Genomic DNA, 13021 nt, shown 5'->3' on the forward strand with positions numbered 1-13021 from the left:
TTTTAGCAAAAGCAACCGTTCATAAACCAAAACTTTACAGATTTGATTTCAGGTTTTAGACAAAGCACTCAGTTAAGGTTTGTGAAGGCTGTTTCTAAACAAACAACCCCAAACTTTGGCCAGGTCTCCACTGCAGAATGTCTCGCCAGCAAAGCACTGTGTATCAGCCAGGGGTGTGGAAAAAAAGTCATACATCCTCGCTGACATCAATATGTTGGCGAAAACCCAGGCGTTGGATGCAGCTGTGCAGGCAGAAGAGAGCTTTTGTCGGCTTGGCTGATGTTGTTTGGGGAGGTGATGCAGCTACACCAGCAGACAAACTCTTCTCCTGGCCCGCGCCGTCAGCGTAGGAGGCTCCGCCAGCGTGGACGCGGCGTCGAGGCTGCACTGCCAACCAACCTTTTGCAGCAAGAGCAACTGGAAAAAAAGGCCCCTTTGAACAACGGAGGGACCTCTAAAATTTAGTTTTTACAAGTAGTCGTCGATGAGGAACAGAGTGGAAAAAGTGATTCGGATTTTAAAATTGAAGTTTTAATCTAAAAAACGTGTTTTAGTTGCATGGGTTTGAGATGTCACTGTCCCTTTAATGGCTGTCTGGCATTGGGTAGCAGACTGAGAGCTGCAGGACACCCAGCACATGTGTTTGGGAAAGCCTTTGAGGCTTGTAAAGGTATGAGGCTCACTGATAAACCTTCTGTCTGTAAACTTAAGGAGACAACTACAGTCCCCATTTACATTCCCATCTTGTTTGAATGTGACCACTAGCACTAGAACATCTTCATGTTTAAATGGAAGTTTAAATTTCTCAGAATGGAGTGTTTATGTTTTACAGACAGAATTAGGATTCCTGCTCTCTCTGCACACAGACACACATTTTCCTCTCCTTTCTTTGGCCAGCTGGTGACAAGATTTTACAAAACTCCAGTTCTGCATAATGTAGAAAAACAAAGATTTTAAGGGGAAAACACTGTAAGAAATAAAAGGAAAACCAAACCAAAGATGTGGAAAAACTTAATAGACACTCTTAGGCTTCAGTTGTAATTACCAGTTTAGATGAAGACAGGTATGTGTATGTTGATTTTTCTGGCAGCTGTACGTGCACATTTTGAAACCATGAACAGAGCAATTTTGCATTCTATCACTGCATTTTGAGGACTTCACTGAAGGCTTTTTGAAGAGAATATCACTGTGCCAGACTAAGTTTGTTCTGTTGTGAAAATGTTTTGAAACTAGTTGGTCTGTCATTCTGCATTGCTTGTAACCCTAAAAATAATTGCCTGGCGTTACTGGAAGCAGAGTGGTCTCACAGACTGACTTGTGCTGTTATTGTTAAAATCCATCAATGTTTCCATTGCAGACTTGGAAGGGAGCATTTAATCTTTTTCCCTGGAAGAAATTCTAGATCAGTACTTCAATTCCAAATATAAGTATTTTGGGAAAGATTTGATATTTCTAAAAATCTTTTTAAAAGCAACCAAAACAAAAATAAGTCTAACCCTATGGCAGTGAAATATTGATAATCAGTTTTGAAATGCTAAATGGTCAGGAATGTATTTAATTCTTTTTTTTTTTTAATTTTCAGTTCAATTAAATTAGGCAGCAACAATGTTACTGCCTATCAATGTTGATTTTATAGCAAGTCTTGCAGTTGGCTGTTCCGGGCCATTATAGCTGCATAACTAAACTTTGCAGCATGCCAAATTGGAAGATTTCAAAACCTTCCTAGGGAAACACAAAAAAGAAACACATAATTACCATAAAGTATCTGATATAAGTCATCCCTTTGTACTTTTCTTCCACTCACATTTCCAATTCCAATTTCTTGAGGTTATCTCCAAAATAGTTTCACTTTTCTTGCGTTTTCTTGTGTATGGTCATGGGTGCTTTAAACAGAGGTAAACTCTAATCCTTTCCTCTCTGCCTTCACATTCCTGCTCCCTGCCTTGTGACAGCCAAAGCTTTTGTGCAGTGCAAAGCCCACATGTGGTGTACCAGATCAGGGAAGATCATTTTTTGGTTCAGTTTGTGGCTATACAACTGTTTGTACTAATCTAAGGAAGAGGGTGGCTCTAGGGTGGGAACAAGTGAGTCTCACTTTATATTCCATTTTATTTTTTCCCCCTTGTGAGCTTTTCCTCTGTGTTCATGGGGCAGTTCTTTGCTATGAGTTTGTGGTGGAAGCTCAGGATTTGCAGGGAAGGGGCCACATGCTGCCACTTTGTCAGTGAAAACCATATAGTCACAAGATGTTTACAGGCAACTTCAGTTTTCTAGTACATTTTTTAAAGTGTTCCTCTCTTACAACACTGTGGACATGTTCACAGTACTTTTTGTACGGTGTCCTGCTATACTTCTCTTAATGCAAATGATTTCCCTACTGCAGATTTCCTCTAGGATGTTTTTGTGTTCCATTGGGGTCTGATTTTAAGAGCAATCATGCTAGATACCTTCAGGAGTAGGTAGAAGTGCTTATGTGCTTTTCTACTTTTGAAACTTGAATTTTTTATCATTTTATAGAGCCTTTTTCTTGACAATTGTGAAGTAATCCACAAATATGGAAACAGCAGTAGGAAAGTTCTCCTAAGGCACACCATTCATTTAAAGTCTGGTCCTTAACTATCTGTGCTCCTCTGTCTCTAAAAAAATAATAGCAGTATTGTGTGAAGTACTAAAAGCCAGACGAGATAGAAAAAAGGCTGCTAATTATTTTTGTATTTTTTTGATAGATTAAGGAAAGAGCACAGTCTTTGTGTCTGCCACAATTTGATATGTGAAACAGTCATAGTGATATAAGTTTTGTACCTGCTGGAACCTAGAGGAACAATAGTTCCTATTTCATTTTCACATCGGATGACACAATGAAGAGTGATAAAATCCTATGAGTGATACTCAGTGGAGGTTATATGTAATTTGACCCTGTGTCATGCATCAAATGGTGGTTGGAGATAGTAGGATGTGCCAGTGAATCCTGTCCCAAACGTGGTGTGAAAGCAGCTGTATTTAAAATCTGTGGGTAATTAGGAACAGATTGAACACAGTGCTCCAAATGGGAACCAGGCTGCTGTAGACTGAGCTGATGTGCATGCTGTGATTGCTACCTGTACTTTACTCTAATGTGCTTTTTCCTTTGCAGCAGTCCATTGTACCAGCCCACCCAATGGCTCCTCCTAGTCCCAGCACCACCAGCAGTAATAACAACAGTAGTAGCAGCAGCAACTCAGGATGGGATCAATTAAGTAAAACTAACCTTTACATCAGAGCACTGCCTCCAAACACCACTGATCAGGACCTGGTAAAACTATGCCAACCGTAAGTACTGCATTAAAATGTAAATTATAATGTCATACCTTAAAAGCTTATAGTAGGTATCCAGAATGAGAGTTTGGATTATATAGATTATACAGATTATAATATTATTTTATTATACAGATTCATAAACAAACAGCCTCATGCTGTGATATGGTGGCAGGTTTTAACTTTGTTGTCAGTCAGAAGGAAAAGATTATTTGATGCTTTGGAGAAGCAAAGAAAGTGGGAATACAGTGATGAACTGAAGCAATCCGCTGCTTTCATAAACGCTGTGATTATCCATAGTGCTGTTGAAATCACAGATAAAATTAATACCTAAATGTGAAACTTGCTATTGAGAGCCTGCATAGGGGGTCTCCTCTGTTACTAGTAAGATAATCTGTTGATACAAACCTGAGTAATTGTTCTGAATCACTGTAAACTACAATGTGCATTTTGAAGGCTTATCCTAGTTTCAGACTAGTTCATGGCTGTACTTTACTGCACAGTTATTTTTATGATTAGAAATAGCTGATCCACGTAAGAATTCTCTCTAGTGGCTGAAGTTCTGGGTAGACTTGGCTTAGCAGAGGACTTTTAGGCAGTGTTGTTAGCATAAGATTTTTTTGCTTATATTTGTTATGTTTCTTAATTTTTACAGCAGCATGTGCCTCTTACTTTCAAATATGGGTTATATGTCAAAAGACTGTGCAGTTGGGTTGTTTATACACTGTTTAAAATCACCTTAAATGTTTTAAAATTTAAGAATTGGATTTTTAAATGTCTTAGTACTTCTGAAATTCATAGTGCACTGTCTGGATTATTTTGAAATCAAAAGTACTCAGCTAGAATTTCAGTACTACATGTAAGAAAACATCCAAATCTGTCTATTTTGGTTGAAGAATTATTAAAATTTGTATGTAATGCTACTGTCTGAAATTTTAAAAATAATTTTATGTTCCATTTGGCAGATAAGTAGCTAAGACTATACAAAAAATAGAACACAACACAAGTAAGAAAAATAGGTAGCAAAACCTCTAAATTTTGGATCCAAACTGATGTGAAGTACCTTTGGTTTTGAATAGTGCAAAAAGTCTGATAATTTATAGAGGAGATTTTCTGTTTTTAGTTTAAAAAAAATTGGATTTTCAGGGTGGTAGTCACATATAAGTCATCTTAGTATTGTAACAAAAACAGCTTGCTCTCAGGTCTTTAAAGAAAACCAATTCTATTTGCTTATTTCTCCAACAGCAGATGAAATCCTTGTGTTTTGCAGAGAAGAGACTAGATAATCAATCTGTGGAAGGACTTGCTGCTAAATTAAACATTTTTATTGCTTCCCTTGTGACAATGACCTCTTGTAACTTGAATTTTAGTTGCAAATGCATGTTTTACAGAAGTGGATCTTTCCTTCCCGTTTTTGTCTTTTGAACTGATGAAGAAACCTTGGCCTGTGCACTCAAGTTATGTTAGGACAGAGCTGTGAGGTTATTTTGCACTGGAGCCGCCCCAGTAACTACTATTTGTGCAGTGGTGTTACTATAGCTCCTTAATCTCTTTCTGAAGACATTTTGGTTTGCACAGTCTCAGATGTCATTAATGCATGAACAGCCTTGGAAAAATATGTTCAATACTTTGCTGTAACTGGTCCCCTTCCTCTTAAATAGCCAAAGATTCCAATTTTGTTGTTGCTGTTCAATATATAATTGTAGTCGGAATAGCACGAATTGTATAAATAAAGAACAGGCAAGTATTTCTGCCATTAAGTTGCTGAATCAATTCTGATGTGTATTTACAGACTTGGAAGGTCATGACATTTATTCCTGTGAGATATTTCCCTCCTAAGCATTTTACTTAAGACAAAAGAAGACTGTCTCAAAATTTTCCATTTCTGCTGTGGAAACAAGTGAGATGTCCAGAAACTTTAGGTTGGACAACATAATCCCTTAGCAACTAACTGGATGCAGTAAGATAGAAATGGCAGCTCCCTCCCTGCTCACAAGCTCAGTAATCCGCTTTTGTAGAACATGGGAAGTTTCAGATGGAAACCTTTTCCTTCTTATAAATCTGCCTAAGCTTCTCGGATGTAAAAGGCAAGATATTCTTGAAAGTGAACCTATCATGTTTATTGTTTAAGCTGAGATAATAAAAAATAAATGGTGGATAAAATCTTGGACACACAGAAGTCAATGATGAGACTGTTGTTTACTCCAGGTCTCTGATATATTTTTTTAGCTCTTTCCAAATTCCTAAGATTTTACTGAGAGGCTTTTAGAGTAATTTTAGCTCCTTTTCTCCGTATAGAGTGTGTCTTGCTAACATAAGAGAGTGTCCACTGCAATGCTTGATGCTAAGAATGGATAGAAAAGCTTCTCTGCATATTGGAGAAATGATCTTTATAGTTAGCAATGAGCAGCTTTTGGTGGATGTACATAAAAAGGTCACTGGCTTGTTTTGTGTCTTTTGGCTGATGTCAGACAAGACAAAGAAACACCTGTTGGGTGAAGAAATAATGGTTGAAAAATGTCAGTCTCTGCAGGCACCAGAAACATCCCATCTGCAGAGATTTTTCCTTCTGATCATAATGGACTTGTATCATATATACTCTACTGAAAAGTTCTTTTCAATGATGGTTATGGTAGAGGACAATTGCTTTTGACAGAAGCCCTCAGAGTACAAGCTTGAATATTCTACAGAATTCTTGTGTGTGGGATTGTTGTACTGTGACTTTTATTTGATTTAGTCAGGATTTGCATTAGTTCTTGTCATGATAGCAGTGCTAATTTTGGCCATGTTTTTACTTCAATTATTTTTGGTGAATCACTAGAAAAACCCCTTATCAGTGATGGACGTCTTGGGTTTGCTCTCCTATTGTAGCACAGCTGTGCAGTATTTACGAACACAGAGAACAAATGTTCACCAGCTTTGTGGAAAAGTATTTTCCTGGCAAGAGCAGTTTGCCAGTATACATGTCTACAAATCTGTCTCCACCTTCAACTGACTGGTCCTTTCCATTTTTCTATTAGGTGAAGCTTTTTTCCTCTTTCCCTAGTTGAAAAGAGCACATTATGTTTTTGTTGTGAGGGCTTGGGAGCACGGCTGTTTTTCAGTGTGTTACTGGCTTTTGTGTGGGAAATGAAGCAGCCATGTTTCTGTTCATTCAAACTTGAGCCTGCTACTCCAGTTCTGCACCGAGAAAACAAATTTCTTCATATCAGTTGTGCCAGAGGCAGAAGTGTGTGGAGGACTAAAGTAGGTATTGTTTGTCACAAGGATGTCATAACAGTCAGCCCAGAACCAGAGCAGTGTCAGGGGGACATGATATGAGTCAGTCCTGGCCATAAGAGCTTCCCATCAGGTTTGTGGGAGTAGGCAGAGCAATCAATGCAGTGGCCCACAAATCCTGTATTTTCTGTAGGAGGCTGGACAGGAGCAATCAGCTAAATGGGACAGGAGCAGAGGACAGGAGCCAGTGAGGTTTGGGAAAGCCTGCAGGAAGCTGCCTGACTGTGTTGTGTGGTTTCTTTTCACAACCATAGAGTGCCATTGCATGGGATCTGCTGCACTGAGCAAGCCTGTGCCATGAAGAGCTGGTTTGACAGGGTTGCTGAAGCAGTGGTTACTTCAGCCATGCCTATTTGCACTCCCTTCTCCTGGTGTGGATATCAATAGTTGATATGCTTTCTTCAGCTCTTCTGTTGGGTTTTGAATATATTACTTAGGCTTTAACTATAATTTAATATTTGGTGAGTCTTAGTAATTTCTTTTAAATTATTGAATATCTGAATCTGAAGATACAAGGTTAAATCCATTCCAGTTATTCACTGAAATTGTTGAGCCTGCTTATCTGATTAGGGACTTAGGTGATTGGGTCTCAGCAGATGCAGTCAGGAGTTTGTAACTTGCTTTGACATGTTTTCTAGGTGCTTTCCAGACTCTCACTAAGCACTGTGCTTTGCTGAGGATGACCTTTATGCTGAAGCCACATGGTTCCAAAGCCCTGTACTTTCCACTGTCTTGCTTATGATTTACTTGCTGGCCTGCAGCAGAATTGTGTCTGTGTAATGCTGTTTCTTCAGAGACCTCCTTTTGTGACATGGACATCATTAAATGAGGATGATGCAGCAGACCCTTCATCCTCCTGACAATCCCCAGTCCCTGGGTGAGATTTCAAGCTTTGAGGTTTAACCCAGGTCTCCTCTGTTCAGTTCAGCATAAATCATCTGGTCAGTCTACCCTTTGGTATTCTCCCTTTCAGGCTGTTTTCTCGCACTGTGCTGCTTTTATCAAGGTGTTTGTAGTCTATATGATAATTTTGAAATCACTTTTTCCTCTGGGCAGTTCCACTTAGTTGGCCTTCCCCTCTAAGTTATCAATGTAGACTCATATTGTGGGTTTTTAATGGGATTACATTCAGGAAAGCAGCTGTTTTAAGGTAATAAAATATAGAATTACCACAGTAGGCCATCGTTGTGTGCCAGGATGATCTACACACAGAAACAGAACCTTGCAGTGGCTGCCTTTGCATATGTGCAGTCTGAAAACACCTGTCTTGTTGAGAGAGTAATTTAAGGGTTCCTTGCTGAATATTCAGCATCATGAACACAGGCATAGCTAAAACAAGTGGCTGGCTAAGGTTTTTCTTGAAACACATGACCCAGATGTGATATACAGCTTTGTTTCCAAAACATACTTAATTATGTACTCCAGTGTTTCCCTGTTTTGAGGCAAGATCACTTGAAAGTTGTTTTAATTCCCTGTTCTTAATAAAAGACGTATTTTCATTGTCATGTGACATCCATTAACGTATTAATGTTTCCAAATTCTTTGCTGTGTAATTGTGACCTCTCCCATGTTGCCATTTCTCATCTCCTTCAAACACACTTAGGACTGAAAAGAGGTGAACTGGAACTCAGATATTTACTGTAGCAGGGAGCTGGCACCACTGTGGTCACTTAAGATCAAGAAAGTTGTTAATTTTACTCAGCGTACCTTGTTAGAAAAAGAAAAAAAGGCTGGACTTTAGACAATAGTCTGATCATCTCTTGCATTTAACTCCTTGGGAGAGTGGTTTGGGCAGGTCATTAGACCTGCTTAGAAATACTTACAGCACATGAACACAACCCCTTTAGATAAATGGTGTTTCTAAGTGAAAGTGGAATAGAAGTTTACAAAGCTGGTTTCTCCAATTCTCTAAAAAGTGTTTTCTCTTTATTCCTTTTTCCTTTTTCTCCATTTTTCTTGCACTTTTTTCATGGTTTGCTGGCTGCAGTGAAATATTGCATTCATAATTATGTGGAATATGATTTTGTGTCATATAATTAGATGTGACACATGAGTGTCTCTGAAACTTCCCTTTGAGAACAGTATTAATACTGATTATATTGTGGCAGGAACCTCTCTATTGTTCTTACCTTTTTAGGGTAGAAAGAAGCCCTCTGCAATTTTTTTTTTTCAGAGTTGCATGTGCATTTTTAAAAACAGTGTTATTGCATACATGTCTGAATAAATAACACCAGGTTTACAGAATAACATTTGGTTCTAGGAGGAGGTAGATTCCTTAGTGTTTGAACAGTATGTGATTTGTACTGTTCAGCTCTATTGTGTAATACCAGCATCATGTTTTTCCTTTATTCCCTGTTCAAGGGCTATGGCATGGTCTGGGGTTTGTATTACCTGCAGTAGATTTTTCATAGCTGCGCTTTTCACTTAGTTTTGCTCTTGAGAGCAAATGTACCCCCCAGGATGGTGAAGGTGTTCTCCCTGATTATATTCATTGATTGTGCCAGTGCTGTTGCCTGTGCCAGTGGTGTGGAGCACAGTAGAACCCTGAGACCAGATTTAGCTAATCTCAACTGTGTTCTGCCCAGCTGATGCACCCAGTTTCTCAACCAGTCAAACTGTCAGAGGAGGAGTGGCCTGCCACTATGGTGTGTAAACCTGTTCTGCTGGCTTCTGTCTGAGCTGGTGATCTTCTGAGAGGTTGCTGTCAAAAATATGTATATCACATTTCTACAGCTGAAGAGAAACACAATTGTTTATTGTGTGTTCCTTTTGCCAGATACACCAGAGAGATGTAGGCCTGATATGGAGGCTGAAATGCTCCGTTTTTGTCAGGGCTTGACTTCCACAAGTAGCGAGGCATTTGCTTGGTTTGCTTGGTATGATCTGTGATTGGGCTGGAGATGTGATGTTTGCTTTAAATAGTAATTTCCTTTATTGTTTAGCAACTGATTTCAGCAGATATGTCATGAAGTGTCTAGCCTGGCATGATGTGAAGGAAGACTCTACCTTTTCCTCAAAATTTGGATTTCAATTAGCTAGAAATAAAATTCAGACAGCTTTACATTCATGATCAAATGATATCTACATTGAAATTCTCTCTGAGAAGTTCCAGGGGGTTATTTTTGCAATAATGCTTTCCTGTAGAATGTTATTAGGGACCCATAAATATTTTCAGGGAAATTGTAGTTGAGAGAAAAGTAAAAATTGTCCTGTCCTCCAGATGCAGATAGTTTCTTGACATGCCTTGAATTTAGAACAAATAGAGTTTTAATTTTCTCTTTCAGTTTTTTCATTGAGTAAAGACTGTGATTTTTCAAAGTCAGGTTTTCATTTAGTTTAACTTAAAAGCAGTTCCCCTCAACACATTGTTTAAAAAACAAGTAATCCAGATCCAGACGTGTGAAGGAACTCTGTGTTTGCCCTGCGCTCGCAGATGTGGAGATCCAGTGATTGCACAACTCCCTGTCCCCTGGGAGATGAGAGTTCTCTTGCAGTGTGGGGCCAGAGGAATGGTGATCCCATGGAATTTCCTTGAGGAAGTGGGGGCGAGGGAGAAGAGAGTGGAAGGAATGTTTCAGCCGCAGCTGCTTTTAAAAGAAGCACTGGGAAAACGGATTTGGTAAATGTTGTCGCCATTGAAGATCTCTTCTTGGAAAACAAAAAGCTGATTTGGTAGCACAGAGCCGGGTATTCGGTGTACGGAGATGCAACCGCAGAGCTGCAGGAAGGAATTGTCCAGTGGCAGCTGTTGGAATGCCTTTGATCAGGGTGCCAGTCCTCAGTCCCCAACAACAGGGGCCTGATAGCAGCCGTTATTCTCTGGAATAACCAGTGACTCAAGAACATTTTGAAAGGATAGTTTAATTTCAGTGGACTACTAAAAATATTAACAAGTGCTAATCAGGGTTTTTAGTGGGTTCCATGGTGCCAAAAAATGCCCCTTCTGTCAGAAACTCTTAGGCAGGCGTGTCAGTCAGAAACCAGTCCAGAACTGACTCAGCTTAGAGCCCAAGTTGGTTTTGGCCTCAGCGTGCTTACATCAAGCTTGTCCTTTTCTTCAGGAAACCATTCAGCGTAGAAACCTGGATCAGTATTAGCAAGCAGGTTCTTATATCCAATGCCCAGTGTCTCATGTGGTTTCACATAACTTGTAGATATCTTGTGAAGTCTTGTCTTCGTTTGCTAAGGGTTCATTCTGCTTAGCTCTGATTTCTGTAATGCTAACTTCCTGAAATTAAAAGATGAGCTATCTGATGTTGATATGTTATAAGGCCATTCATTTTTTGGATAACCTTTTAACCTTTTTTTACCCACATTATTGTTGAGCTACATTTAGGGTTGACAACAACACTTTGCAACCCACATAATAAATACTAATATTTGACCTGTAGAATGAAAGCCATAGCAAATGTAGGTAAATGAGTTTAATTTAATAATTGAAATTAATGAAATTTAATGCAGATCCTGCTACCTCCACTGAAATGTGTAACCGAGGAAATAAAAAAGCAGAGTTTGTCTTTTAAAAAAACTCCACATAATGTTAAACTTTGATCCTCATTTTTTTTCCCACAACTCCTAAAATTTTACCCTGTTTTGACATTCAGAAAATGTCAGCTGCCTCAGTTTCATTTGAGCAGTTGCCTTACTCAAGACTCAGACCAACTCTGTAGAAAATTAAATCATTAAAGGGCTACTGAGAGAAGAATTAGCATTTCATCATTTAAATGTCTGATCTTTGTAGGTAGGTGTGCTGTACCTGGGGAAAAAAGTCAAAATTTAATTTGAATGTTGATAATGTTATGATACATGGACATAGAGAAAAACACACCAATGAAAACTCAAAAAGAGAAGACTTTGGTTCAGGGTCTGTTTTGACACTGTTACTAGTACAAATATTCTACTTGAAATAACCTGTGTGAGTTGAGTTAATAATTTACAGAATCAATTGCAGTGGAAGAAATATGTTCTGATTTGTACTCCTATCCTGCCTCTTATATTTCCATTTCTTCTCTGACTTATTTTACAGAAGAGGAAAATTATTCACCAAAATGTGTGTAACTTCACTTGTGGTTATACATAAGTGCATTTAATTAACTGGCCATCTTACCTGAGATATGTTAGCCTAAAATGTGTGTTCTTCTTAAATGCTTGTTTTCCATATTCTGTGCAGTTGTGTAATTTTATATGCAATCTTTAGAAGACAGAGTCTGAATCAGTATTTTTTTCCTAGGAGAACATTGTGGACTTAGGTCTTACACATTAGTAATATTTCTAATCCTAGGACTGCTTTTTGGCTTACATGTGGTCACTAATAAGCTTTCACAAGTCTTCCCTGAGTATCAACAATTATTCTGTTGCATTAATAAAGACTTTAATGTCTGAGTGAATGCAATAGTGAAATAAGTGTTATGTTAATAAAATACCTAAATTCGTAAGAAAAGAGCTTCATACAGGGTAGTACAGATACAAAAGAAACCCCAAATCTTTTATCTGTAAACCCTTAATGTCAGAAATAACTCTAAAGACCTGAAAAAGAGCTAGCTAAACTACTTACTTCTGGTTTCAAGGACTTTGCTGAAAGGGTAACTGAAGAGTTTTTGGAGCCCAGAGACAAGCAGAGTTGTATAGCTGAGTATATAATTTCATTCAGTTTATATATCACAGCCCAAAGGGAGTGCTGTGCTCGCAGGCAGAAATGTTTCCCCGTGCCCCAGGGAGAGGGCAGGCTGGACTGGAGCTGTCTGTGTGCACTGTGCTCACAGAGAGCCGATCCTGGGAAGGCAGAGCCCGCGACCCACGGCTCCTGTGCCAGCGCTGGGGTTAGAAACTGCTCCCTGCTCCGTGTGCTCTGGGCATTCACCTGACTGTGAGGCTGAGCTTTCAGCTACCTCAGTGCAGAGTGCCCGATGAGCTCCACCGTGTCTGGTTCTCTCGGAATTGTGGTTTCTTCTTCTTTTCAACCTGTAGCTGTGTGCTACCCCGGGCAGAAATCTTCCCTGTGTTCAACCTGAATGCCTTGGCTGAGTTTTGCAGAAGACATTTGGCAGAGAGAGGAGAGATTTTTTCCCTTCAAGGCCTGAGGGTATCAGCATGGTGGGGTATTCAGCTGAGCCGATGTAGCAGTGTTCATTTGCTTTCCCTCATGGCTGTTTGTTGTAGTGTTGATCAGTAAGGGACTCTCTGTAAATCATTTGCCTTTCCTCCCCCTCCTCCCCAGAGATCCTGGGGATTGTTCAACCTCTTAAACTTCCCATACTTGAAGCTACATGTTTTTTATCATGTGGAAGACTTTGTCTTGGTTTTATTGCTAAGGCTTTTTTATTTGTTGCCAAAAGTCTGTGTGCTACGTTTTCAAGTTCTCAAATAATGAGAGGGAAAGTCTTGTTCTCTGTTCCTTTTTTTTCTGTGACACCTTAGAGGGCTTCCACGTTTGAGAACAGAGGTACAG

At 39.2% G+C, this 13021-nt stretch overlaps 1 protein-coding gene across 1 annotated transcript in view; it reads left to right on the forward strand.

The window, feature by feature from the left end:
- Positions 1 to 13021, forward strand: part of RBMS1 (RNA binding motif single stranded interacting protein 1) — a 90520-nt gene that overhangs the window by 21967 nt on the left and 55532 nt on the right. Inside the window, exon 2 of the mRNA XM_062498409.1 lies at positions 3134 to 3309. Coding sequence (XP_062354393.1) covers positions 3134 to 3309 — 176 coding nt within the window. The remainder of the gene's footprint in view (positions 1 to 3133; positions 3310 to 13021) is intronic.

Source organism: Cinclus cinclus, chromosome 9 (assembly GCF_963662255.1).
Source record: "Cinclus cinclus chromosome 9, bCinCin1.1, whole genome shotgun sequence".
Classification (NCBI taxonomy): Eukaryota; Metazoa; Chordata; class Aves; order Passeriformes; family Cinclidae; genus Cinclus; species Cinclus cinclus.